The following is a 23790-nucleotide window of genomic DNA, read 5'->3' as shown; positions in this document are numbered from 1 at the left end:
ATCAGAGGTGCAAAGTTAAAAATTTTGGATTTAAAATCTTCTAATCTTTTAATGCATGTTTATAAATTAATGTTCGAAAACGGTTTATTATAATTAAACTAGAACAAGGAAATGGCGCTAATACACGTAGTGGCAAAGCGCTAAAACTATTCGTTAGAATTATCTACAAATGATAATTTTGATCCTAATTTTAATTATCCTCCAGACGTCCCTACTATACCATCTTGAGCACTTTGTCGTAGATGGCTCGATAAGTTCTTTCCACGCGAAATGGGGTCATTGATCAAAATAATAAATATGAATTAAAAATACTGCAATTAATAATTATTAGTATATAATATATACTGAGAAAAGTTTTTTATAAACTATCTAATATCTATAAAAAATATTTCATTTAAAGTTATAGTTTTTTTTAAACTGCCACTACTTGAATCGTAAGTTTCCGGTATAAGGTCTAGATCGTATGTATCAGTATAGACTGTACAGTAAATGAAAGCACGTTGTAGGATTAAGATAAGGTTAGGATTGATAGAGTATTTGTTATTCCCTTAAAAAATGGAACAAGTACAAGTTAAGATGGAAGTAGACGAAGTTCAAAAAGATAATGGTACTTCGAATACGTCGAACGGCGGAGAGATTACTTATGAAGAAAAATTGAAATATGTAAATGCCATTGCTCATCCTATGGCACCAAAAAAACTGACAAAAAAAATCTACAAATGTATAAAGAAAGGTACGAGTCTTTTTATCTAATTAAATCTTTAACACTAAATGAATTATTGCTTCATAAAACTGACATCTAATTTATTTAGTGTTTGTAAAATTTATGTTATAAAATTTGCTCCAATGTAATTTATTCAAACATCTTCCATGAAAGATCCTCTAAAGTTTGCAGTATTGCAAAATAGGAAAACGGTCAGTTTGACTGCAGTAGGTTTAGTATTAATAATAAGTCTGTAATACTTATAGTTTTTAATGTAATTATTTCAGCTTCAAAACAAAAAACCTATCTTCGAAATGGTTTGAAGGATGTACAGAAGCACCTTCGTAAAGGAGAAACTGGGTAATTTATTTTATTTCTAATTAAGTAGTAGTTGTAGTATTTAGAGTAATATTTATACAAGAAATATTGTATTTGTAGGGTGGTTGTCTTTGCGGGTGACGTGTTTCCTATTGAAATTATGTGCCACTTACCAATTGTATGCGAGGACAAAAATATACCATATTGCTATACCCCATCAAAACAAGATATTGGTCTTGCAATGGGTGTGAAAAGAGGAAGTCTCATGGTATTAATTAAAGAGCATCCAGACTATAAAGACTTATACGAGGAAATCAGATCTACAATTAAAACTTTACCATTTCCAATTTAATTACGTACTTTCAACCAACCTGTAAATACAATAGGTGTATTCATTAAGAAATAAATATTTCTTCATCATCTTCAGCAACAAGTATTATCATCGGACATTAGTTCACGTTTTATCAGAAGCGATAAAATTTATGTACAATTGTTTACATTTATAAGGTTAATGTAAGTAAAAAAATAAAAAAAATATATAAAACAAAGAATGATCTTGTGTTGTGTGAATTTACAAAGAAAATCGCGCGTATGAAGTTTAATTAAAAATTAGTTTTATTTATCACCTGTGCATTTGAAAATAGAATATTAAAAGTTAGCTTAAGATAAAAATCATATTTCTCGAAGCGGCATGCATACATACGTATATACAGCTTTGCTTTTATTTCAAGCAGGTAAAATTAAATTTGAAATAGACATCGTCATTTGACCTTGATCGTGATCAACATTAAAAATCGTTTTGGATTGTCGGTCAAGGACTTCCGAACGATTGTTTACAGTTTCTTTTGTAATTTTGTTTCATACGAATCTGAGCGTGACCATTAAAGTTGCTTGTAAAATTGAGAGTTATTAGAAAGGTCATATACCAATTGTTTATCGGTTTTTATCAGTGTAGTATGTATTCAAATTTGAAATTGTATTCGAAAAAGACAACCTGTTCGCGGTTGTCGAGTATAATCGAAGCAACTGAATAATCGAACGCGTGAAATATAAATCTTATCCGCGTTAATCAGTGCGTTAATCGCATCACTGTTCGAATACAGTATTTCCTGCGTAAAGCCGCAATTTTGTTTTTTTGTCTTCATTGTCTGGCATATCGTTGCTGTGTTTGGATTGGTAACACGATGACAACGAGAGTTGACAAAATGCGACGCTACGGACGAAACATTGCATGTTAAGACAATTGAATGTAACCGTACGACGAATATTTCCAATTGTTATAGCTGAACGTTTTACTCATCTTACTCGTCGTTTTACGGAATACGAAATGTTTTTGACAATCTTATAATGTCTGAAACGACTTAAGCTATGCTTAAATTCTTAACAAGACCAAGTTACTTATTACCGACCGAGCTGGCAACACATCGCAAGTACTTTCTACAGATCGATCAGTTTGCACGATTCGAGAACAGATGTCGTGAACGTGTCGAGTTAGGATTGGAGGCCTTGCGAGCGCGGGAAGGCTAGAGAAATTCAAACAAGAAAATTATGAAGAACGCACCTAAGTACTTTGAAGAGGCGGCAAAATCCTTTGTTTCCTCAAATGCGCCTATACGCTCAACCATTCTTCGACGTACAACATATCTCATGAAAAAGGGAATTCTGTCGCCCGCAAACGCCTCTAGCACACACACACACACACACAGACATGATGATCGGCTTTCCTCAGCGTACACTCTTCGCGATCGCGTCTAAAATGCACACGAAATTGAAACATCATCGATTCTCTATCGCTCTATGTGTCTGTCTTCGTATCCTTAATTCTACGATTACCAATGTCAGTACAAAATATACATTCACGAGCGACGAAGGACAACATTGACATCGAAATTGACGTAGCGTACAAGAGGGACGTTATTCTCACCCTTTCCAAAACGGACATCCTGCATACGTCGTTTCCGTTGGAGAATTTCAGGCAGTAACGCATCTTACAACAGTACGTGTATTGTTTCTTTCGTAAATGTAGCGATGGGTTCGATAGGTGATCCAAGTCGATTAAATAAACGGGTGCAATTTCTTGACCTTCGTTGTTGTTATCTTCCCACCACAATCTACCGGATCTTCGATGAGATAAAAAATGGCGGGCAGATGACAGGAAAGGTTTATTTTATAATTCTTCGAGTTGTTCGAGAGTGTCGTACCCATCACTACTCACTCGCGTATTATACGAATTACACAGTGTAAAAGTAGTTATGGCAGCATAACAGTTACACATGTCTTTTGCATGCTCCGCGTGTTGCGTGTTAAAATTGATTCGCAGATCTTTTTCTCCTTCACTGTGTCTCTCATTCTCACTGTCTCTCAGGCACTCTTCCATATCGCAACAATGAATGTATTGTGACTAGAGTTCTTACAGTGATTCGCATCCGAACTTGAGTACTCGGATACACGCTCGAGTGAAATCTACATATTCGAATGTATGCCTCAGATTTAAATTTTAGTGTTCGACTATTTAAATTCAAGTTCCAGTACTTGAATTTACAAAACCAAGTTCGGATAGTAAGAGCTCCAGCATTAACCGATCTCACGCGCTCATAATTGCGGCGAAGGAATGAACTACAAGTATCAAATAATTAAACACCGTTTAGTTACCGACCGCTAACGTTACAGGTCATCCCTGTTCATCCGAGAACATTATCACGACCGGCCCTTTAAATCGCGAGGTTACGTTTCTTCAGAGATGCGGGTACCAATTTTGTGCACTTAGAAAATAGATTTCATCGGAAAAAATGCGAGACACGGTATGTGTAGAGTAGCTTTTACATGGAGATACATCTGATTAAACTTCACGCTATATGCTAGAAACATTAGTAGACTCATGATAAATCTTCTCTCTCTCTCTTTTTCTTTTGTAATCTAGGTAAATAAGTATTATTACCAGAATTTATTTATTCTAGCATTAACCGTTTACCGTGATGGATATGTTGCATTATCAGACAATCCCCAGCTTTCATTTGCAAACGAGATAGAGGAGTGGACTTAGACATCTATACAATGTGTCGTTTATGATCGAAGATGCGTTAGAAATTTTAAATTGTGGTCCGTACATTCTGAGAAAATTGAAGACAAGGATAGTACTATTTTTTGGAGACAAACGACGATTTAACGATACCTAGTATAAAAATTAGAAGAAAAAGACGGATGCATCCCTACTTATGGTCCTATATCTTGTTTGCATTCAATGAATCTGCACCCGTCCATAGTTAAAGGTAATCGACAATAGTGTTTCCGTAGATCATTACAAAATGGTACAAATACGAGAAGTCTCCTAGGTCTTGAAGGAATTGTAACCTCGCACACGTGGTAGGGAGAACAGAATAGTTAAAGCAAGGGCCCGACATCGAATATCGTGCAAATGACAATAAAAACGTTACAACGTCTGTGTTTCTTTACACGACTAACAAACGATATCATTTTTGGTATCGTTATTACAGACGTAATTTTTACTCACTACTATCGGCTATGACTATTGCTCGTTTTCTTCAGTCTAATACGCATCGATAAAAGTACGACGATGTTTATCGTCTGATGGGAATCGTTTGCTCCATTTCGGACGTCACGAATTAAAATTGATCATCGCTGTAATTCTCCTCGCTTGTTTCCAGTGAAATTAATCGAAAACCATGGGCTAAAGGAACTGGCAACATCTATACCCGCTAGATTGGTCAATAATGCCCGAGATTTTAACTGTTTTGCCTTTCAGGAAATGTGTGGCGATGTATCAATTATTCAACGCAACGTTTCTACGTCTATAGAAGCAGCCCTTTTTGACGTAACCAGACATGCACACCTGCATGCCAGGTTGCATACACAGCGGCTGTACTTCCTCGAGTTCAGGATGGACTGGAAACGGTTTTCGATACGTTAAAGACCTCTCCGAAAGGACGGGGCGTGTCGTTTAAAGTCACCAGCATTATTGATCGCAAGAAACCTGAACAGGGAAGCCTCGAGGAGGACCAGCATCCAAAGTATAAAAAATTCTGACTGCTTGATTAAAGTCGACGAATGTAAGTCACTCCGAGGACTCCTGTCTCTATGCCCGAACGACTCAACAGATCAAACAAGTGAAACTTCTTTTTTTTTCGTTCAGGTGGCAACGTTACACCTTTATGGGGGTCGCTTTAGTGGCAAAGACGTGTCGTCAACAAAAGGCACCAGCTTGTTTCGTTTTAAAAAACGATGGACGCCCGTGTGAGAAGTCCCTTCGAAAGACAATAGCGCCGTGCATCATCGTCTCAACGAGAGTGAGGAGGATGTTCACATAGAAAAAATACACCAGTTCCCAAGGAACAGCCGTCGCGTTTTCGACTCGTAGAAAATCTACCGCCCGACTTCTCCGAGGTAAAGAACGTGCGCCAGCTAAGGGTATCCGGTCACGTGCGACAAATATTGATAGAGGAGGTCCCGTTATCAGGGTCGGGCGACCTTCTGATTATCGGGGTTTTATGTGCATATATCGTTTCGTCAGTGTTTTTTTCGCTTAAATGTCCCTTAAGTATAAATCTGTAGCAGTATCAAAATAGTAAAAATGGTGCATATGAAGACCATGAGCACGGGTAGGATCAGAATGAATCTGACGGAGCGGCTTAAGCCGCTAGGCTGTTGTCATACAACCTGTTCACCGGATTCTATTGACGAATCGAACAGAGGTCGTTCGGCCTGCGGATCATTCGATGCTGATGATGCTGTGCCACCATTTCCGCTGCTTTCTCGTCTCGTTTTGCTCGAGCCAGAGAAGCACAGGCAGCCGGACTGGTTACGGTTTCTCTTCAGAGTGGGTTTGTTTTCGCGGTCCCGTTCCGCCAAGCATTTTTGATAGTAGTCGTAGTCTTTTAGGTACCTAATGAACAGGAAATTATATTTTTAAACTGCTGTAGGTAAATGAAATTGTTCGTCTGAGGATAAATTTTCTTACCATACTGGAGGCCATCGATGCTCGTTCAGGTACTCTTGGTTTTCCGGATGAAGAAGGCGGACGCTCCTGGGAGACATCTTGCAGAGCTTGTTGTAGTTGACGCACAAGTGGTTCATGCACCAGTCTGCCAACTGATCAGCATTGTGCAACTATAATCAAAGGATCAGGAAATAGTTAATTGTTCGGTCGGTTCTCGTCGGATCAAGGATTTAAGAACTGACCTTGCAGGGTTCTAGCAGTCTCAGACAATTCTCCACTGCTTCGTTCCCCTCATTTTGAGACAACCTCTCTAGGTCTTCGATTACCCTGCTCTCGACCAAGTTTACCAGTCGTTGCAGACATAGCCGATTGGCCAATTCTAAGAGGTTCAAACATCTACCGGAAGAAATTGCTGGCACCTCATCAGTGTAAAGGTAGCATAGCAGCTTGTGGAACGTGTACTCGCGTACTCCAGGAAACACTATCTGTTTTTGTAGATTTTGATCAGATTAATGTATTGTGGTAGAACTCCGTGCTATCTACCGAGCAAAAGTACTCACTACTTTCGCGCTACTTTCACGGTAGTCGCCGGAGAACATGGCTTTCATTACATCACAGCGGGCAGTGAGAATCGCTTTGTGAGCTGGCACGCTTCCATCGTCCAAGTCGAACACCACGTCAGCAAAGAGTCCTAGGACAGTCAGGTTTCAAGATTAGTCGATACTATCTTTAAATCTAATACGACTGAAGAGAGAATCTACCTTGTTTCAAACAGATGTCCTCTAACCGTTGCCTCACCACTTGCTTGTACCGGTTATTGAGTTCGTTATTGAACTCTCTAGACTGCAACGTCCCTAGCACCATCAGCAATTGTGGCAGTTCTAGAAACTCGGCAGCTTGTCTGATCTCCTGTGATCAAGAAAACGCTTGTTAATCGACATATGATTACACCGTACATCTATCATGGTGTATGCGATATGGAGATCCCTTCTAAAGTTGAGATACCCAGCTGGACGATCGTTAACCATCAAATGTAAGGGACTGGAAGCGTTTTCCATGCATCCGTGATCGCCACATGGTCTTATCACTGTTCTAAGAGACATGGGTACAAAGTAGAACATGCCAGGATGACGACAACTATGGTGATAACCTAACGGATTTCTCTGGAATCGACACCCTGACAACTATGCGAGACACTACTACGTGCGTGTGCATGGGTGTGCCGGTATTCAGCGAACGTATTTCACATTGTACTAACCAGTAAGAGCCCGATAGGAGCTGTCTGAAAGAATAGATCCGCGTTAATTGCCATGTACCGTAATGGCGTTGATCTTAAAGACATCAATTAAGCAACGAACACCAATGGAGGGTGGTATCTGTATACACCCTTGCTATCTTCCCGGCAAAGTAAGTATTATAATCCTTTCCTCGGTCGCGATCAAACAGACCCTGCACCTGGCATGGATCACAATTGGACGTTTGGAGTTAAAAGATATTAAATACTGCGGGTGGAAACAATTCAAGATTATCGATGCAAAGAGTGTTCCCTACGCCAAGCTCAGGGTCTGCTCCCAGTGGTCCTGCCCAACCCTTTAGAAAATGCAACCGGTACAACGTACTTGAAGATCATGATAACGTTTATCCAAGCTGCCCATGTAAATGAACTGTAAGCACTGTTGCATAGCCTGCGGCGAGATCAGCTTCGACAGCGTCACCACGGTGGTCGGTTGCTGGACTCCGTTCGTACTTTCAGTCTGCAAATCAAGAATAAATAACATCGCGTCTATTTGTTTTATAGACAATACTGGACACTTACCAGATACACACGAATATTCTGAAAGGCAGGATGATTCAATTCCCTGGTCGCCCCAGCATTTTTCCTTTGGTTGTCCATCGTGGGCAACACCTGGAAGCTCGAACGCCGTTTCAGCTGCTCCCAGATCCTGTCACAACGTTCAGAACTTGAATTCAAACTCGATTAAAGTTTCCATTAATATCGTCTAATCGTACAGGACAAAACTAGCGACATGTTTGCTGGAGTAGACTCACTTTGAAGGTTTTGACTGGTCGATGCGTATGAGACACTCGGTATCGTCATTAAAATCGCCAACAGTTGCCTCGCCAAATGTGCTCACCTTAAGGAGAACGGGAGGAATGTATCTTCAAAAGTAAAGAAACGATAGATAATGAAACATACCATGCTGGATTCACTGGAGCTCCTAGGTGTTTGTTCGTGGACGAGTTCCATCGTGAATAGGCGATGAAACGCTGGAGATGCTGCGGCCAGGAGACACCTGTGGGCCGAGAACGTGCAGTTTCCGGCGATCAAGGTCACGTCCGTGTGAACCGGCTTCGTCCAGAGGGCCTTCATATTCTCCTCATACGTGCTCGCCGCTAGACAGACTTCTGGGGGCACTGGTTTCGGCGGACAGAAAGGGGCCTGCGAGACAAGACAAAGGACAATTCATAGAGAAACTCCAGCATTTTGTATAATCGTCTCACCTGAAGTAGTGGTCTTTGGACCCTCTTTAAGTTCGTCATCCAGAATCGCTGCTGTCGTCGGGCAATCAACGCGGCACGTATCGAGTTTTCGAAGACCTCGTTCACACCATAATATGTGAATACGCTGGTCTCATAATAACAAATGCCCAGCTCCCTTGCAACGGCTCTGGCCTGATCAGGCATCACCAGATCGCTCTTCCTCGTCGCTCTGTTTCAAGGACATCAAACCAGTATCATTAAAATCGATGAAACGTCAAGAGGTACTTCAACCAATCCCGCGAGACGGGGAACAGTCTGAAAGTCACGATGAACTTTGAGAAGATTCCCCGAGGAGCCATGTCGCATATATCAAGGCTCGCTTAATACCATTTCAGCATCGTTGCCTAAATGGAACACGACGTTACATAAGTTCGAGACGGTTGACGCTAAGAGGATAGAGGTGTCAGCATCTTCAGCGAGGCTGATACATACCTGACGAAAGGACTGCGATCCCGGAAATAGCTCAAATACGTCTCATCTCGATACATGTACCGCAGGTCGTTCTTGCACCCCACCAGCAACACCGGCGTTTGAGGGCAGAACCTGCGGATCTCCGGGTACCACATGGCCTTGCAGTTCCGCAAAGACACGGGGTTCGTAATCGAGAAGCATAGCAGCACCACATCTGACCTACACAGTCAGGATGACGTTTCAAAACTGATTTAGAGATTGTTCGCAATCCTGATTTATTAATTTTACCTGCCGTACGCAAATCGACGGTCTTTCTCATGGTCACCGAACGTGTCCCACAAACGTAGCGAGACATTCACGTTATCCACCACTTCCCAAGATCGCTCTAGGACCTAGAACAACAGCGTCTGCTGAATTCTTTAATTTTCCTCATGAAGCGGACGAAGATATCGAATTGATACCGATACTGGTGATATTTTAGATTCCAAGAAACCTCCAAGGATTTCTATAGAGGCTAGTGAGACTCACGTCCTTATAAATCCTGTACTGGTCGATGGCCCAGACGGTGGGCACGTGGGTCGTCAACAGTTGCGACAGGGACACGTGCTTGTTACAGGCCCTGGCGCAGATCAGTCTGGTCTTTCCGACCGCTGTATCGCCGACGACGACGCACTTGACCAGCTCCTGATGCGGTTGTTCATTGTCCATCACCGACGATCTCCCCTGGTCATCCAACGCAGTCGTCTAGGTGCCAGGTCGTCCGGACAACGCTCAGCTACCTCCGCCGTCGGTTGAACCGATGTCTTTCCCTCGGCTAAGCACGTCCACCACATCCGATCCCGGCCGAGGATCAGACCCGGGTCCCGCTACCGCTCTGCTCTACGATCCTGGAACTGACCGAAATCCGGTAAAGTGGATGCGGGCACGCGATGCCCTTGGCTGCGAATTCACGAAACGACTTAATCGTTGCGGATTATCGTGCGGCTAAGCTACTTAGAGAGAAAGAGGGAGGGAAAGGGAAAGAGAGAAAAAAAACAAACCACCAAGTGTACGTCGGAAAAAGGGTACGTTCTCACGTGAGGACGCCGGCGACGGTGAATCGCGTGAGCGATTACCTCCGGGGAAATTGTGTAACACACGCGTCGAGCCGGCCAGTGACAAGTATACTCTTCCGCTTTGGGGTGAGTTCTCGGTAATCTATATACGGGATCTGACAAAGTCTATCTCTCGTGTGTTGGTTTTCCAGGATTTACAGGTGACGCAGGGGGGATTACTGCAACCCCCAACCTGCGGGACACTTTGCCATTTACCACGGCTTTGGAGACAAGCGTCAAACTAATGGGTAAAGCATTTTGATAGATTCTTCGGGAGCTGAGAATTTATCGTGACCGACTACCACTATTTACCTTATCATGTTAAGAATGGAAGGAAAAGTCTTTAGGAGTTCGAAATCTATACTTTTCATACGTTTTCAATCCAAGAAAGGTATTAGCTCGGTCTAGTAAAGTCTATGCAGGATATTTAAGGAACAGCATTATCTATTTTTCATTACTATTTTCAGTGGACTCACCTCCTCAAGTTGATAGCGAAAGATACCCGAGGCTCACAGAAGAGAAAGGAGCTCTGCTGTTGGAGGGCTAGCGAAGATAGCTAGGTGTAATTTAAAGTACGTCAATGTTCAAAATAGGGGTGGGACAGGGAGGCACAGTCTCAGACGAGATCATTCACGGGGAGCGTGTAGGCGTGGGTATTTCAAGCTCCCCCGTGCACTGTTCAGACGTTCAGGCACCGTACATATACATGCACGCAGGATGCCTATTGATTTGACCCCGTAAGCGTCTCCTCTATATTTAGTATCGAACCTTCGTAACTTCAGCCTCAATCTTGATATCACCTTAACCCTGAAATAACGCGTAGACATCGGGCAACGTGAGAGAACTCTACCTCTAGATGAGCAGTGTCCGATTGAAACCTTGGCGTTGCTCGCAACGATTTGTGACATGTGTCCAACACGATACATGTACCTGGGGAAATTTCGACGTCGAACACAAAGCCGCCCGGTGATTTTATTTGTTTTGTTGGAAGGAGGTCAAATTATTTAAAATACTGACGTCATTTCAAGAAATGAATGCTGTAAAAAGCATTCGGTTTACTGCACATTCGTCAGCTTCAATTTCCTAATTGAACTGATTGAAATTTCTAATTAAGACGTGATAAGAACCGCGCCCGTAGTTTGAATTATCTTCCTTGAGGGTGGAGGGACACCTGAATGGTTAAATAGAGGCGTGACATTATCGTTATCTCTGTCCTATATTATTACTGTAAAAGCTGTGAGGAGACGTGGCGATAGTGTCGGGTGACAGCGTCGTCTATACGTGTCTATGCAGAACAATCGGTGGGTGTTGCGACGGGAAAATCGAAGTTCGGTCGCTCGATACAGCTGCTGCCTTCTTCAAACTGGACTGTGAATGAAACCATTCCAACGGCAAGAAACCGCCCCTATCAATCAGTACGGGCCACATCTTCGCGGAATCGATTGCTTGGTGGCTGACCCGATCATGGAAATAATCTTTCGGCCGTCTCGCTTGCCAAACTTCTATCTCTAAATATTTTCTAAAGTTGTTTTGCAGATTTATTCATTCATTTCGCAGATTTATTGATTCATTTTATACTAGAGCTTCAACTTTACTTCATTCACTTATCTACAGAAATTTAACTTTGAAACTATGTTCCTGAATTCCTATTTCTATAGGTTATTCTCCTCCCTAATTATGTGGCAACTTCTATCAGCTTATATCCTAGGAGGAGGGAAAATAGTTGCTGAACTAATTTCCAATGATCGAATCTCTCGTTTAAGTGTGATGGAATTTAAGTATGATATGCTAGATGGAAGGTAAACTGACTAAACTGACTAAATAAGCACAGTGTTGTTTTTTTTTACAGTCTAGGAGGAATTTTCGCTTGGAGAAGCGTGGTTGATAATTCATAGGTAAGCCCACCAAGCGTTGAGGAATAAGAAGGTGTCCTTTGGTCGATTCGTTGTCAGTAATAAACGAAGCAATAATTATTTATGTATCGTCCATTAGTCGCGCGTCACATCGCAACTCCTCGGAAGTTGTCGTTAACTTCTGGCAAGGTCTTATTGATTCCATGCATTTCACGGCTACGTGGTGCAAGGGGCAGTTACACTGAATTACTGGCGGCTGACGATCAACGATTCAGGAAAATAAATGCCTGATGACGGTGCGCTTGAACTTATCGCGCGATCGTTAAGCGGACAGCGTCAATGGCGAGCGTGACCCAGAAATGGCCACGCGTATATGCTCCGAAACGACTCGAACTTAAATAAACACGGTCCGTTTGCCATTTCGCTGAAAACGTCGGATTCCCCGAACATATTTGGCCGGGCTCGTATTTCCAGCGAGCGGGGAACGTTCAGAGAATCGAAGAACCGCCGAAATCCCCAAGTTCCACGCTCCGCCGAGGTCGAACTGTCTTCGATCGATGGTCCCGTCCTGTTTCTTTCGCGTTTACGGTCCGAAATGCAAATTGAATCGCAGTTTCCGGGACAACGTGTATTAATACCAGCTTGGAATTCATTCACGGCGAGTGTGCTTTGAGTTATTACGCATCCGCCTTGAATGAAACTCCGCGAACTGGGTCGCCGCTTCAAAACTGCCTAATCTGAGAGAGGAAGTGCGGTAGTACTCGTTTCATGTCTCGCGAGTATAGCTAATGATAAGAGAGGCAGACATTCTAAAAGTTTTCTTGGTATTGTATTCCATAGCGTAATTTTGGAATGTAAAATGTAAAGAGAAATGAAACAAAAGGAACGTTTGAGTAGTTTGTAGCTAAAAAAAATGCGTCTATTAAGCGGGGGACTACTGTAGTCGGTCGTTTGGCAAGTCGCCAGTTTATTATTTAGAAGAGAGCGAGTTCCGTCATGCATTGGATTATGTAAGAGGAATTCAATATTTCCTTTAGTTCTTCAACTTGTTCGTTGAACTAGCAACAAACAGCCCAGATGGTTTTAGTCGTTCTCCATTTTCTTTGATCGAATGTTTATTAAATAAAACAACTATCGTGGGAAAGAGAAATTAAGTAGAATCGACGAACTGAATGGGCACAGACCCACGTTAATTGGGTTTCGTTGAACAAACGCATGCAGAATGCAATTACAAGGGAAATAAACGAGCCAGTTTCTTGAGTGTTCCTTTGATACGAGAAAATAGATGGAAGAGATCGATATTTCAACATTGTCACGGAATTAATCTTTATCGTTGCTGTTCCCTATCGAATCGTTCTTCCAAGCGTCGACGGATCGAGAGGACTCGAAGATTTAAACAACCTTGATCCACTGCTGCAGACGACACCAAGAATTCCATACAGGGAACGATTTATTTCCTACTTGTTGACGACCACTTTGAAATTTGCTCGACCAGTAAACTATGCCCGAACAATCTGCTAACAAAGAAAATCAGTTCTACGGAACTCATCAAAGAACTTGACTAACAATTTTCTTATTCCAGCCGATCAATTTGTCGCTGTGCTGATTAGATTCTGGAAGGACTCTAAACTGTCTCATAGACGGACTGCGGATCTTTATGCACTTGTAGCTTGCATAAGATTCGTAGAACGGTTCAATGGACTTGGTTACAGTTGTAAGTCGCTCTCCATTTATCAGGACTATCATTACAAGAATCAATATTCTGTTCGCTGTAACTGAATTGCTGTAAGTTCCTTCTAGACTGTATGCATTCGTTATCGTCGAGCTAAAGTACCTGGTTAATGGGAACTAATTATGCGTAATTCTAGAACCCGATGCAGACGTCTATAACGAAAAATTAGAAGACTAAGGATTTCCCTGTTAACGTACGCTTTCTGTCAACGGTGTCGCGTTGCGTGCAGTTGTCGTCTGACGCATTGCAGAACAACTGGCGGTCGGGTCAGGCGAGAAGATTGTGAAGAGAAAAAAAAAATAGGAAAGGAGGTTAGCGCCTGTACAAGAGCTGGCAAGAGCGGTCCGGTCCCGCTGGCGAATCAATTTCATCCGAAGGGCAATTCAAGTCCAAGAATCGGCGGGGTCAACGAGCCGTTCCTCGTCAGCCGCATTAATTAAGTAAACGGTGGCTCTATTGGCGACCTCTTTCAGCGGCTGATCGCGAAATCTCGCGATTACGGTCGCTCGCCGAGCGTGAAACACGAACCGCTGAGTTCTCAGCGACCTACCCGGTCAAACTTACACCAGCATCGCCTTTCCGCGGCAACCATCCTTGGCGGTTAATTGCTCGCATTAATCGACATTGGCGTCGGCTGATCAGCTGTTGACGCAGCACGTGCTGACTCGATCAAGATTCTGGCTGTTGCACCAGAACACGTAACCGGGGAATTTGGCGACTAGATTTAGACCCAGACAATCCCTATCTGAGAAAGAATTTGCGAGAGAAATTGGAGAACAACGGACAATTTCGTGGAGAACCGAAGTCCAATGGTTAGAAAGTTTAACTTCGAAATGAGACTCGGATGCTGAATATTGGAATAATATATTTGGAAAAAGTACGGACTCTATGTTGATCGAAGTTGTGTCATGTTTGAGAACATACTGGTGATCAACAATTACTCGAGTAACGATAGATTTAAGCAATGTAGAACCCGATTAATCTAACTAAACCTAAATCGATCCGCAGATGACGAGCTCGAGAGGCCGGAGGATTGCCACGATGAATTCGTAAATAGTGGAGGGTCTAGGTCGCAAGTGGTTGCATTGAGTTTAAGGACGCTTGCACTAGGGGCAAGCGGTTCGAATGATCGATGGTATAAAACTGCAATTAATGCACTTAGGATTTATCCGATTGAAAATTCGATCGAGAAACGACGATAAATTTGTAAATAAAGTACAGCATTCTACAATTTGCACCAGGTCACCCGCATTTGATACCGTTCTCTAATAAGTCTCATTTCTAGTTTCACGATTAATCTACCCAGATTCGATCGATCATGGGATAACGAGCACGAGGAACCCGTAGAATCCACGTGTAACAAAGAATCAGCACAGTACTGCGCCAGGGACGCTTACATAAGTCGCTGCGGAGGAACAGAGAGGAACCGTGTCGGAGGGACCGAGACAGCGTTGAACCGCGAACAGTTTGCTCTGCGTGACGTTCTAGCGAGGACGGAGTCTACCATCGCGAAACAATCCGGCTGATAGCACTATCAAAAACGCAATAGTCGAATCAATCCAATAAAAATTCGAGTGGCAGGCATTAGAGGTGACAGAACCATCATTGTGCAACGGACTCACCGAAGATGGAAGCGTCAGCTTGTCGTAGGCTGTTCTTCCAGTTAGACAGCAGGTCACCTGGCTCACTGGTCACACGGTTGCACCAAATCAAAACCGTTTCACTAGATCGTCGCGGTTTGGATTCGACTCAAAGAACCCTGGGGCCGGTGTCTGAGAACTAGCAGGGAACTCTGGGACACGCGTACAGCTTCGAAACGCCACCGAACATCCGCAACGGAGCTGTCCACTGGCAGGACCGGAATCACGTTTCCTCGCACACGCACCCGACGCGGGCACACGATCCGTTCCGGAGGGAGACAGCGACGATTGACAGCGTCGGACGTCGAGCGACGCACAGATCCCGATCGGAGAACACCGATCGTCGGCTTTCACCGTCGGCCTCTATATCTCTTTTCCTCTCTTTGTTCCTCTTCTAGGTTCAGCCTCTTCTCCTTTTCTAGGCTGTGTCTCCGTCTCTCTCCCTCGGCCAGGTCGTCTCTCGGATCGCGACAATGGACTAGAAGCTGCAGCGGCACGCTGCACACCCAGGACGCACCACGCAAGTTCCAGCTGACGTCCTGGCGAATCGAAGAAGTGGGGAGGGGCGCGCCACCACGGGCCACGGGGCTCGATCGCGGATTTAGATCGCACCACCGAGCCAACGGGTTCGCAGTGAGCTGCTGAGCTGGTCTCAGCATACCACTTCCATCCCTGATACTCTTTCTCGCGTTGGTAAGACGTTTCTTGTTCTATGATCTTGCACCTTGCACTCTCAGACCTGATCTACTTCGTCTCTTTCAGGCGTAAACTCCTCAAGAAACACTGTCATCTACAAGATGTTGCCTGAAGCTTTGTATTTGATTAGCAGCTTGTGAAGTGTTGAAATTTTGATCCTCGTGTTTTGTTGATCTTCTAAAATCTTTTTATTTGATTTTCTTTTTAGGATTTCGCCGGTGGACCCCAGGGACAGACTCAGGACAGGCTCAGCAAGCATGCATACAATCTTTTTTGCTCCTAGAACGTTCGTAAACTGAGCTGCATGTTACAAGATCATTATGAGTGAAATGTTTAGCTCGTACATGCATCCCGTCGCATCTGTGCACTCCAAGAGATGCTCCAGGTCAGGCATGTCCAAGACGGCGCCCGCGGGAACAAGCCATGCTCCTGACGAGACCCGGAGCAGCTTGGTGGGGCAATCCAGAAGCAAAATTTTGCTCTCTGCTCCCCACTTTGTCCTGCTCCGGCTCCGCGGTCTTGGGCCTGCCTGATGTCCTAGCTGAGGTTCTACCTACTTTTTTCAATCACCGCTGCTGACGAAGACTAGTTCAATAATAAAGGGGTAGCTGAAGACTACCAGCTAAGACGGCGAGAATCGAGAACTGAAGCTATAGCATGTAGGTGATAGCAACCGATAGTGGGGGCGCGCACTTAGCGTCTTCGTTTCCTCGACGACCAGGCAGAGTAGGGGAATCACGCGAGATATAGTAATCGTAGGTGACCACCGGATGGTTCATCGACGACCACTGTCGACTCCTCCCTTCGTTGGTCACGTGTTAGGAGAAACGGATCATTCGGGAAGGGGGCGCGGTTCGAAGAGCTCGCGAAGAGGAGAGAAGTGACACTGAATGAACTCGTCGCTGACCCCGCGTTCTGTGGCACAAAGCCACAACTACTCGTCTATCACCACCCACTCGACCTCCTCCCTCTTTCTCTTTCCGTCTCTTCTGCAGTGGATTGCCGCCTAGCTAGCTTTTTTCTCATGAAATTGTTTCATTGAACGGGTTCGATGTGGTTTGGGTCCCAAAGGATTTATCCGGCTATGAAGTTTGTTCACGGCTTTCCCGATTAGCCTGTGACCCAGGGTTTCAATTAGCGTCTTAATTAATTTATCGAGAAGACTCTGGGGATAATAGTAATTTTTTATCGGCCGGATTAATGGGCTTAGGGGGTTCAGACCCCGAGCAACAGTACGTCTGTCTCTTTGTGTCGTAGGACTTCGATAAAGGGATGCCGATGGATTGTTACGCAAAAATAGCGTATAGTCAAGATGGGGAATAAAAAAGATGTCAGGATGCATCGCGACGTGCTCCCTCCCCCCTTCTATTTCTCTCCGTGCAAACCACCACGCGCATGCTGGCCTCGCGTGACGTCAGGGGGCGAAAAATCAATCCACCCTGCACGTCGCACTGTACAGTGCGGCAGGAGGACGGTCTTATAGCTAGGAATCCGACCAATTCTTTTGGACTAATTGATTGACCCGTTCATTTAACTATTTAAAATTACAACAGTTTAAGATCCTAATTCTAATCCAATCAACTCGGTCAATGCATCATCATTTCCTCCTCAAAGATAGAACATGAAAAATATGAAAAGAATTTGCATCTGTTTCAAACAATCCAAAAAGTTTTAATTTTTATATATTTAAAAAAAAATGACTAACAATATAGGCAAAGCCATCATCATACGATCCCTTCGACCAGTAGTGTTTCATCAATTGTTAATTATTCACCGACTCAAGCTCGTTAAGAACGCACACGTCAATAAATTGGCATAATGCTTATATAATGCTAGGTCATTTAATTTGCCCAGCCAGAGGAGTACAACCATTTGTTTGTACATACTCAACGACAGATTCCGTAGATTAGACGAGCTTACCGAGCTCGAGAAACTCGCACTGCAATTTTATCGACCTTGTGTTTGTATCGCGGAAGATTTCCTCTGTACCGAAACTGCGACGCACTCTCTGCGTAGCAGAGAGCTGTTATCCAGATGCTGATAATGAAATAGTTTCTTTATGATATTATAATAATCTTCCAATTGATTCTAGGATGACAAATTTGTTAATTATGTTGAGACTGGTTAACTCTAGCAACAGTGAAAGTGGCAAGGAAAAATACAAGCTACCAATTACAGAAAGATGCACAGTGTTCAATTGAATAAAATGGAAGAGCCGTACTGCTGAACTAGCATTATTTAAGTAGAATTAAGGTATCGTTGTTCAGTAAAGTAAAGAAAGAATGGCTTACTGATTGTTGATCGTCGCCTAGCGCACACGTCTTGGTTCCACTAATGACGGTAGAAAAATACGGCGCATCACGTCTTCGCGTCTGCACCTTGGCATGGTAATTGACAATGCTTGTTTTCCAGGAGGTAGAGTCATATGTACACCGGTCAAATATTGTCGAAAGGTGGGAATGTTGCCGCGCACAGTTGTTTTCAAACCGAAGAACCAGAGAGGATCGGCGAGAGTAATCGTGAATTCGCGTATACCGACAGTCAAAAGGGATTCCGGGCAATGCCTGTTGTCCCGTGGCCTGACTCGGGAAACCATTAGCTTATCAAGTCGGTTAAACGGCCACGAAAGAGAACAGACACGCCGAACGAGGCGGCTCTTAAGTGTCTGGAGGTGGTCGTGCGTTGCAATTGTTAAGTAACGGGCTAAGACCGCATTCAAGATAATCAAGACAATTTCGTATTTGTGGCGCGGGCTATATACATTTGTTGTTCCCCTTCCTCGATGATGCCTGGATTCTCTTCAAGTATTTCATCCAGTGTTTGCTGCAGTATTGCAGTGGCTTCTTCTCGCTTAACAGTGTTGAGTTCTGTCGATGGAAGCCTCGCAATTACGATGCAACAATGTTCGATACGGGTCGCACCCGTGTTTGACACGAATCACGAGTCTTCAAGGTCCTGTATTTTCCTAACTCAGCTGAAAAACTTATTTGATAATTCTTTGCAAAGTTTCTGTATGTAATTAACAATTTGGCGGTCACTATATATTAAATTCATCGTTGCGTCAATAGATTAAAAAATTTCAATTTCGCGGGAACGTGGAATTGTGGAAATAGTTGCTGGCGCCACCTTGTGGCGAATGCTGCAAACTGTAATAAATGTAGAATTATATGTCTGGTTGCCTACACAAGGGTTACCCTAAGTAATTGAGATGTACAGTTTTTTTAGCAGATGTTAGGCTTTTATACTCATTTAATCTTTTATAATTACAAGTGATACAAAAGGTAGTAATAATTAGCGAGACAGAAATTTTATTTTTTCTGTTAATCGATATTCAATTGCCGGAAGGAACCTTGCATTCCATCAAGCTCTGTGATCAATCTCGACTTGGATTCTGGCAATCGAGCGCTCTCGTCTGATCGACTGAGCTTTCCCTCGCGCAGGAACCAGTCCTTGTTCTTCTCGATCTTCTTTCTCCAAGAATCTGCAAAGATTAACAATCGAAAAAAAATGAAGAAATCGAAAAAAGCTTCAGGTCAATGATAATCGACGAACCGTTCAATTCGTCTAGAGTTCCTGCTTTGCCACCATATTCGTTAGGTAGTATGTCCTTGTCCATGAAAGAATGCAGCGTCTCTCCACCGCCACTGTGCACGCGAAACTGAAATTACCATAAGAGAAGATAGTGTTTCTTTCAAATATTATAATTTACTTAGAAAGATATTCCGAAAATTAATTTTACTTTTTGGACGAGTTTCACTTTCAGCAGAGGGTAGAATATATTTAAGACACTCTCCACGAACGTAGGAGCGTGAAGAAAATGTACTTGATGAAGCCGGAATGGCATACTATCTTGCACTGCCAGCATCGACTTCCGGATGATGTTCTGCGTTGGACTACACTTTGAGAAATGTGCTATGCTGAACCCCTGGAAAGTAATTTTAGAATCATATGAAATAATTTTCTAATGTAAAAAATAATCTACAGTTGTTTTATATTTTTGGAGGAAAGTAACACCTCGAGATCAATGATCATCACGTTGGACAGACACCGCTCCTCCATCAGACGTATGTCCAGGACCATCAAGATCCTCTTGGTGATCGCTTGGATGGAGAAATTGTCTATTGCTGTATCTCGTAACCGCAAAATAGTGACACGATGCCCCTCCTCTGTCATGGATGGCAGGACGAAATAGTATCTGGTAATAAATGAAGACTAATTAATAATTAAGCTCCTATTATGTTAAATCAACCATCTGAACTTTATCTAACAGTTGATTAATTTTAGCAGGATTATGGAATAAAAAAATCGAGAGTTAAATGAATTACATGGAGTCGCAGCATCTTTGAATGTCCTTCGACAGCGGATCACGCAGAGAGAAGAATTCAGGTATCGCCGTGCGCGCGCTAAAATATCGTTCTAAAATGATTTTGCACCTCTCGATGCTGTTCTTGCAGCCGAAGAGGAATCTCTCCAGTCTTGCGTCATCTGGAATCAATCATTTCAAATCCCTCTATAAATCCTATATGTAATTGCAGTTTACAAGCGACGATTTTGCCATTACAATTAGCAGAATGCATCGCGACACTTATCTCTCTCGTGAAGAATATTATATCTGATTGCCATTAGAAGTAGTTAAAGGTAGTCACTAGTCAAATTCGTTATTAGGTAATAAATTCAGCAGTTTCTGAAGCATTTAGGAGTCGATAGTTTCATAAAAAAGTGAATGAGTCCTGACCCATGTGATTAGGCAGATGAGGCTGTTTTGAAAGCCATTCTCTAATCGCTGCTATGTCATTTTTCCGCATCTTTGGATTTACTGGAATTTCATCGTCGATGCGCTTTTGTTGTGCAGCGGTTGGCGGCAACAGCGTCATTGTGACCTGCAAAGCACATATATTTCTCATTTTTACATCACCTATTATCTTTTCTTTTACAATTTGAATTTTAAATTCAGAGTCTAGAATTTTGATACTGGATCATCTACTCATAGATAATTTTTTGCAATGTGATGACGAGTTTGGTTGACAGTCTTTGAGCTGTCTTACTCGAAAGTTACAATGTCCATGGAAAATTATCGGCGACAACGAACCGATGCTCAAAAGGAAAAGATCGCTATCACAACCTGTTCAATATTGACATTGGTCGCTTAGCATCATTCAGTCTGTTTGCGCACCGAGTGGAGAACCTCCTCGAGGTTCCTTTAATTCCACGTTTGCTTACCTTTGAAATATTTTTCAGATATCGTGCACGACGTGTCCGTGTAGCGAAACTTTTTAATGCTAATTACACTTATAGTGTCGTTGGGATCGTAATATGTCAATACCCGTATGTTTGACAACCTTTTAATTACCAAATGGCTAATGAAACACGGATGCAAATAGAATAGAGATCGCGTGTTTTCAGTACCGCTTAGCATGATCCTGTTATAACTAATTATTTTAGGTACGTCCCGCGATGTCTTAGATTTTTCGAGATTTTTAGACGTTCCAAGAAACCCATGCTGGCCTTGATAAATTTTTGGCAGCCTCTGGTGACTTCGACGAACTTCTAATAATCGTGAATGTTTAACCGTTGTCGCGACAGTGATGTGTATTACTGAATTTTATAAATTTTGTGATTGTCATTCGTGAGTGTATAATTTCTAGGATTCTGGAAATTCTCGAAGATTTCCGAGTATTGCATTTTCAACGACTGTTACGCGAATTATAAAATCTGGAAGGTGAAACGATAGAAGAATTATGGTTGAAGGAAGTCGACACCTGACCAGAATTCGATGCTGGTTGCATCACTGCCAAAACTAGAGTGCATTGATGTCTGCTGGCTTTGCCATAGAAAGTGCGCGGTTTCGAATTCAGGAGTAGGATGTTGTGGGTGAAACGGCGGTGTACGTGAGCAAAATTAATAGGAGTACCGTAAAAATCTCTAAGACATCACCACGAAAATAAAAAATGCAAAAAGAGGATACAGTTTACGCTCCGAAGTCAATAAATTATTTTTAAATCTTCACCGAGACTTCGATAAATTAAATTTATATTTTCAAGATATATAAAAATATGAAATTTCAGATTTTACACCAAGTATATGTATATATGAAATGCTGAAAAGGAAACACAAAAGAATTGTAAAAGAATAGTCCAACTCACCCGAAAGTGGATCAATCGTTGACACACCAGTTTCAGTATGAATACAGGCTAATTGTCACTAAGTGTCGCGACGAAATTTTGGCGGATAAAAAGAAGTACAATGTGCGCAGCCTAAGGCGAACGTCTTCAAACTGCACCGAGTGTTCGATCGGCATTCGATACGGCCCAGAGCGATTCCTCTCTTCTGGAGAACACGAGTGGTCCCCACCATCTTGCATAGCACACAAGGTGGGCCTAGGAAAATGACCGAACGCGTTGTTTTCTCTGGGCGCGAACGTGTCCAGCTGCATACAAGGTTTTCGTAATCGTAGCATTACTGTCTACGTGAACGGATTTCGTTTACGGGACTGCTATGGTGGTCGCGGAGAAACGAAAACACCGTGAGAACTAGGACGAAGATTCCGCAATCTAAATTAGCTTATTCTCTAAAAAATTCATAGTAAAATAATACCATTTCATCATTTGACTCTATTCGACTTACGTTGATGATTTTCAAAGACGTAAAAATCTACAGAGACCCGCTATCTTGTAAAGACTAGCCTCTATCCTGGTAAATAGAGAATGTAACGATAGTTTTAGAAGCGGTCATTAAAGATTATTTTAGCATAAAAAAATAAGAATTTCGACAAGGCCAATGTGTAAGCGAATATAATTGCTTGTTTCAATGATTACTAAATTATAGCTCGACGAACGGAAGTTGGCAACGCTCGGTCGAGAGCTCGGTAATACACGATAGAGCTCGGATAAATTGTGAAAATTACCAGACATGTTGGAGCTACGGAAAATTGATTGAAAAGGTTCGCGACGCTTGCGAAATGTTCGATTGTCTGCCTATACGCAACGGCATTTACCTCACCAGCATTTGGTGCACCATGCTCTCAAGGTTGGTGTGATCGCACTTCTTAACCGCGCACGAGAATATTAAGTAATCATGTTCATAGTTATCGGAAACTTCTCGGTGCTTCCGGAGACGATTCCAATGAGTGTCGAGGTATGAAAATCTCGGCAGACGACGTGAACGCTTCCAGCCCTTCGCATTGCTCCTTGAACACCATGGAATGCCATGCCACTCCGTCTCCGTGTGACTCGAAGGATCCTAATTACCGTAGGATAATTACCCCGACACCAGCGTCAAAGGAAACTTAAAATATGATTTAATTGTATTAAATACATTTACACGGTATTGAACGTTGAATGCTCGAGTTCTAACGTAGAGCCCTTGAGACGAAAATAGCGACGACAGAACGGGTGAGAGCAAACCCTTAAATACCAAATTTTATTGCTACACGTTACTCGAACAAAATGGCGGTCTTTATTGTTCATTAAATGTAGCACTATTTCCATAGTTATTCGAACAAGCTGTAATTATTCGAAATTCAACGCGTTGTCCACTTTCTACGCTATTCTATGATCTCGGAAGCTGCAAAGGACGAGAACAAGGATGAACGAAGCATCCAAGCCTTCGTTTTTCAAGGAAACGAATACTCGACGAATACAGTAGTAGCTCGCTTATCGATGCAGATGACAGAGGCAAGTCATCGAAGCGTCCAGAGGTAGAAGAAACCCGTCCACGGGCCCATTCAAACTCCTCGGCTCGCTCCTGAATGAACATCTCCGATAGGATTTTTCAATGAAGTTCGCAAATGCTTGTGCAGGTTTCACGAACGGCGGGCCGTGAAAGTGCACGAGTCAGCAACGCTGGTCG

At 42.9% G+C, this 23790-nt stretch overlaps 3 protein-coding genes across 6 annotated transcripts; 1 reads left to right on the top strand and 2 right to left on the bottom strand.

Annotated features, from left to right (window-relative positions):
* Positions 1–467: 467 nt before the first annotated feature.
* Nhp2 (NHP2 ribonucleoprotein) lies at positions 468–1513 on the top strand. The gene is made up of 3 exons (XM_078177038.1): positions 468–733; positions 991–1063; positions 1142–1513. Exons 1-3 carry the CDS (start codon positions 556–558, stop codon positions 1371–1373), a joined length of 483 nt encoding a protein of 160 aa, XP_078033164.1. The 5' UTR covers positions 468–555; the 3' UTR covers positions 1374–1513.
* Positions 1514–1618: 105 nt separating this feature from the next.
* Positions 1619–18598, bottom strand: Rhobtb (Rho-related BTB domain containing). 4 transcript variants are annotated; one of them, XM_078177034.1, is made up of 16 exons: positions 18234–18598; positions 15229–15785; positions 9456–9820; positions 9216–9319; positions 8949–9146; positions 8478–8685; positions 8173–8415; positions 8025–8110; positions 7792–7918; positions 7595–7729; positions 7234–7257; positions 6737–6884; positions 6536–6666; positions 6218–6460; positions 5997–6145; positions 1619–5921 (listed from the first exon to the last, which is right to left on the bottom strand). In XM_078177034.1, exons 3-16 carry the CDS (start codon positions 9633–9635, stop codon positions 5687–5689), a joined length of 2211 nt encoding a protein of 736 aa, XP_078033160.1. In that variant the 5' UTR covers positions 9636–9820; positions 15229–15785; positions 18234–18598; the 3' UTR covers positions 1619–5686. The 4 variants fall into 4 exon arrangements, with proteins under 4 accessions (XP_078033160.1, XP_078033159.1, XP_078033161.1 ...); XM_078177033.1 differs by lacking the exon at positions 18234–18598 and adding an exon at positions 16500–17196 and having other exon boundaries at positions 15229–16242; XM_078177035.1 differs by lacking the exon at positions 15229–15785.
* A 573-nt stretch (positions 18599–19171) lies between these two features.
* LOC144467987 (alpha-tocopherol transfer protein-like) lies at positions 19172–22323 on the bottom strand. The gene is made up of 7 exons (XM_078177037.1): positions 22086–22323; positions 20678–20822; positions 20268–20427; positions 19957–20137; positions 19682–19867; positions 19495–19600; positions 19172–19423 (listed from the first exon to the last, which is right to left on the bottom strand). The coding sequence occupies exons 2-7, from the start codon at positions 20814–20816 to the stop codon at positions 19263–19265; spliced, it is 933 nt and encodes a 310-aa protein (XP_078033163.1). The 5' UTR covers positions 20817–20822; positions 22086–22323; the 3' UTR covers positions 19172–19262.
* Between the last annotated feature and the right edge of the window lie 1467 nt (positions 22324–23790).

This window comes from Augochlora pura, chromosome 3 (genome assembly GCF_028453695.1).
Source record: "Augochlora pura isolate Apur16 chromosome 3, APUR_v2.2.1, whole genome shotgun sequence".
NCBI classification, from domain to species: domain Eukaryota; kingdom Metazoa; phylum Arthropoda; class Insecta; order Hymenoptera; family Halictidae; genus Augochlora; species Augochlora pura.
The sequence above is the reverse complement of the archived record's forward strand: the minus strand, read 5'-3'. Positions and strand labels throughout refer to the sequence as shown.

What these genes read in the sequence shown, in the direction of transcription:
- Nhp2 (XM_078177038.1), top strand. Translation starts at nt 556, where the DNA reads ATGGAACAAGTACAAGTTAAGATGGAAGTAGACGAAGTTCAAAAAGAT. An exon ending in CTACAAATGTATAAAGAAAG is followed by an intron (nt 734 to 990) that starts GTACGAGTCTTT and finishes TAATTATTTCAG; the next exon opens with CTTCAAAACAAAAAACCTAT. An exon ending in CTTCGTAAAGGAGAAACTGG is followed by an intron (nt 1,064 to 1,141) that starts GTAATTTATTTT and finishes TTGTATTTGTAG; the next exon opens with GGTGGTTGTCTTTGCGGGTG.
- Rhobtb (XM_078177034.1), bottom strand. Translation starts at nt 9,635, where the DNA reads ATGGACAATGAACAACCGCATCAGGAGCTGGTCAAGTGCGTCGTCGTC. An exon ending in AGTACAGGATTTATAAGGAC is followed by an intron (nt 9,320 to 9,455) that starts GTGAGTCTCACT and finishes CTGTTGTTCTAG; the next exon opens with GTCCTAGAGCGATCTTGGGA. An exon ending in CTCCTATCGGGCTCTTACTG is followed by an intron (nt 6,885 to 7,233) that starts GTTAGTACAATG and finishes TCTTGATCACAG; the next exon opens with GAGATCAGACAAGCTGCCGA.
- LOC144467987 (XM_078177037.1), bottom strand. Translation starts at nt 20,816, where the DNA reads ATGACGCTGTTGCCGCCAACCGCTGCACAACAAAAGCGCATCGACGAT. An exon ending in CAAAGATGCTGCGACTCCAT is followed by an intron (nt 20,138 to 20,267) that starts GTAATTCATTTA and finishes ATTTATTACCAG; the next exon opens with ATACTATTTCGTCCTGCCAT. An exon ending in AACTCTAGACGAATTGAACG is followed by an intron (nt 19,424 to 19,494) that starts GTTCGTCGATTA and finishes TAATCTTTGCAG; the next exon opens with ATTCTTGGAGAAAGAAGATC.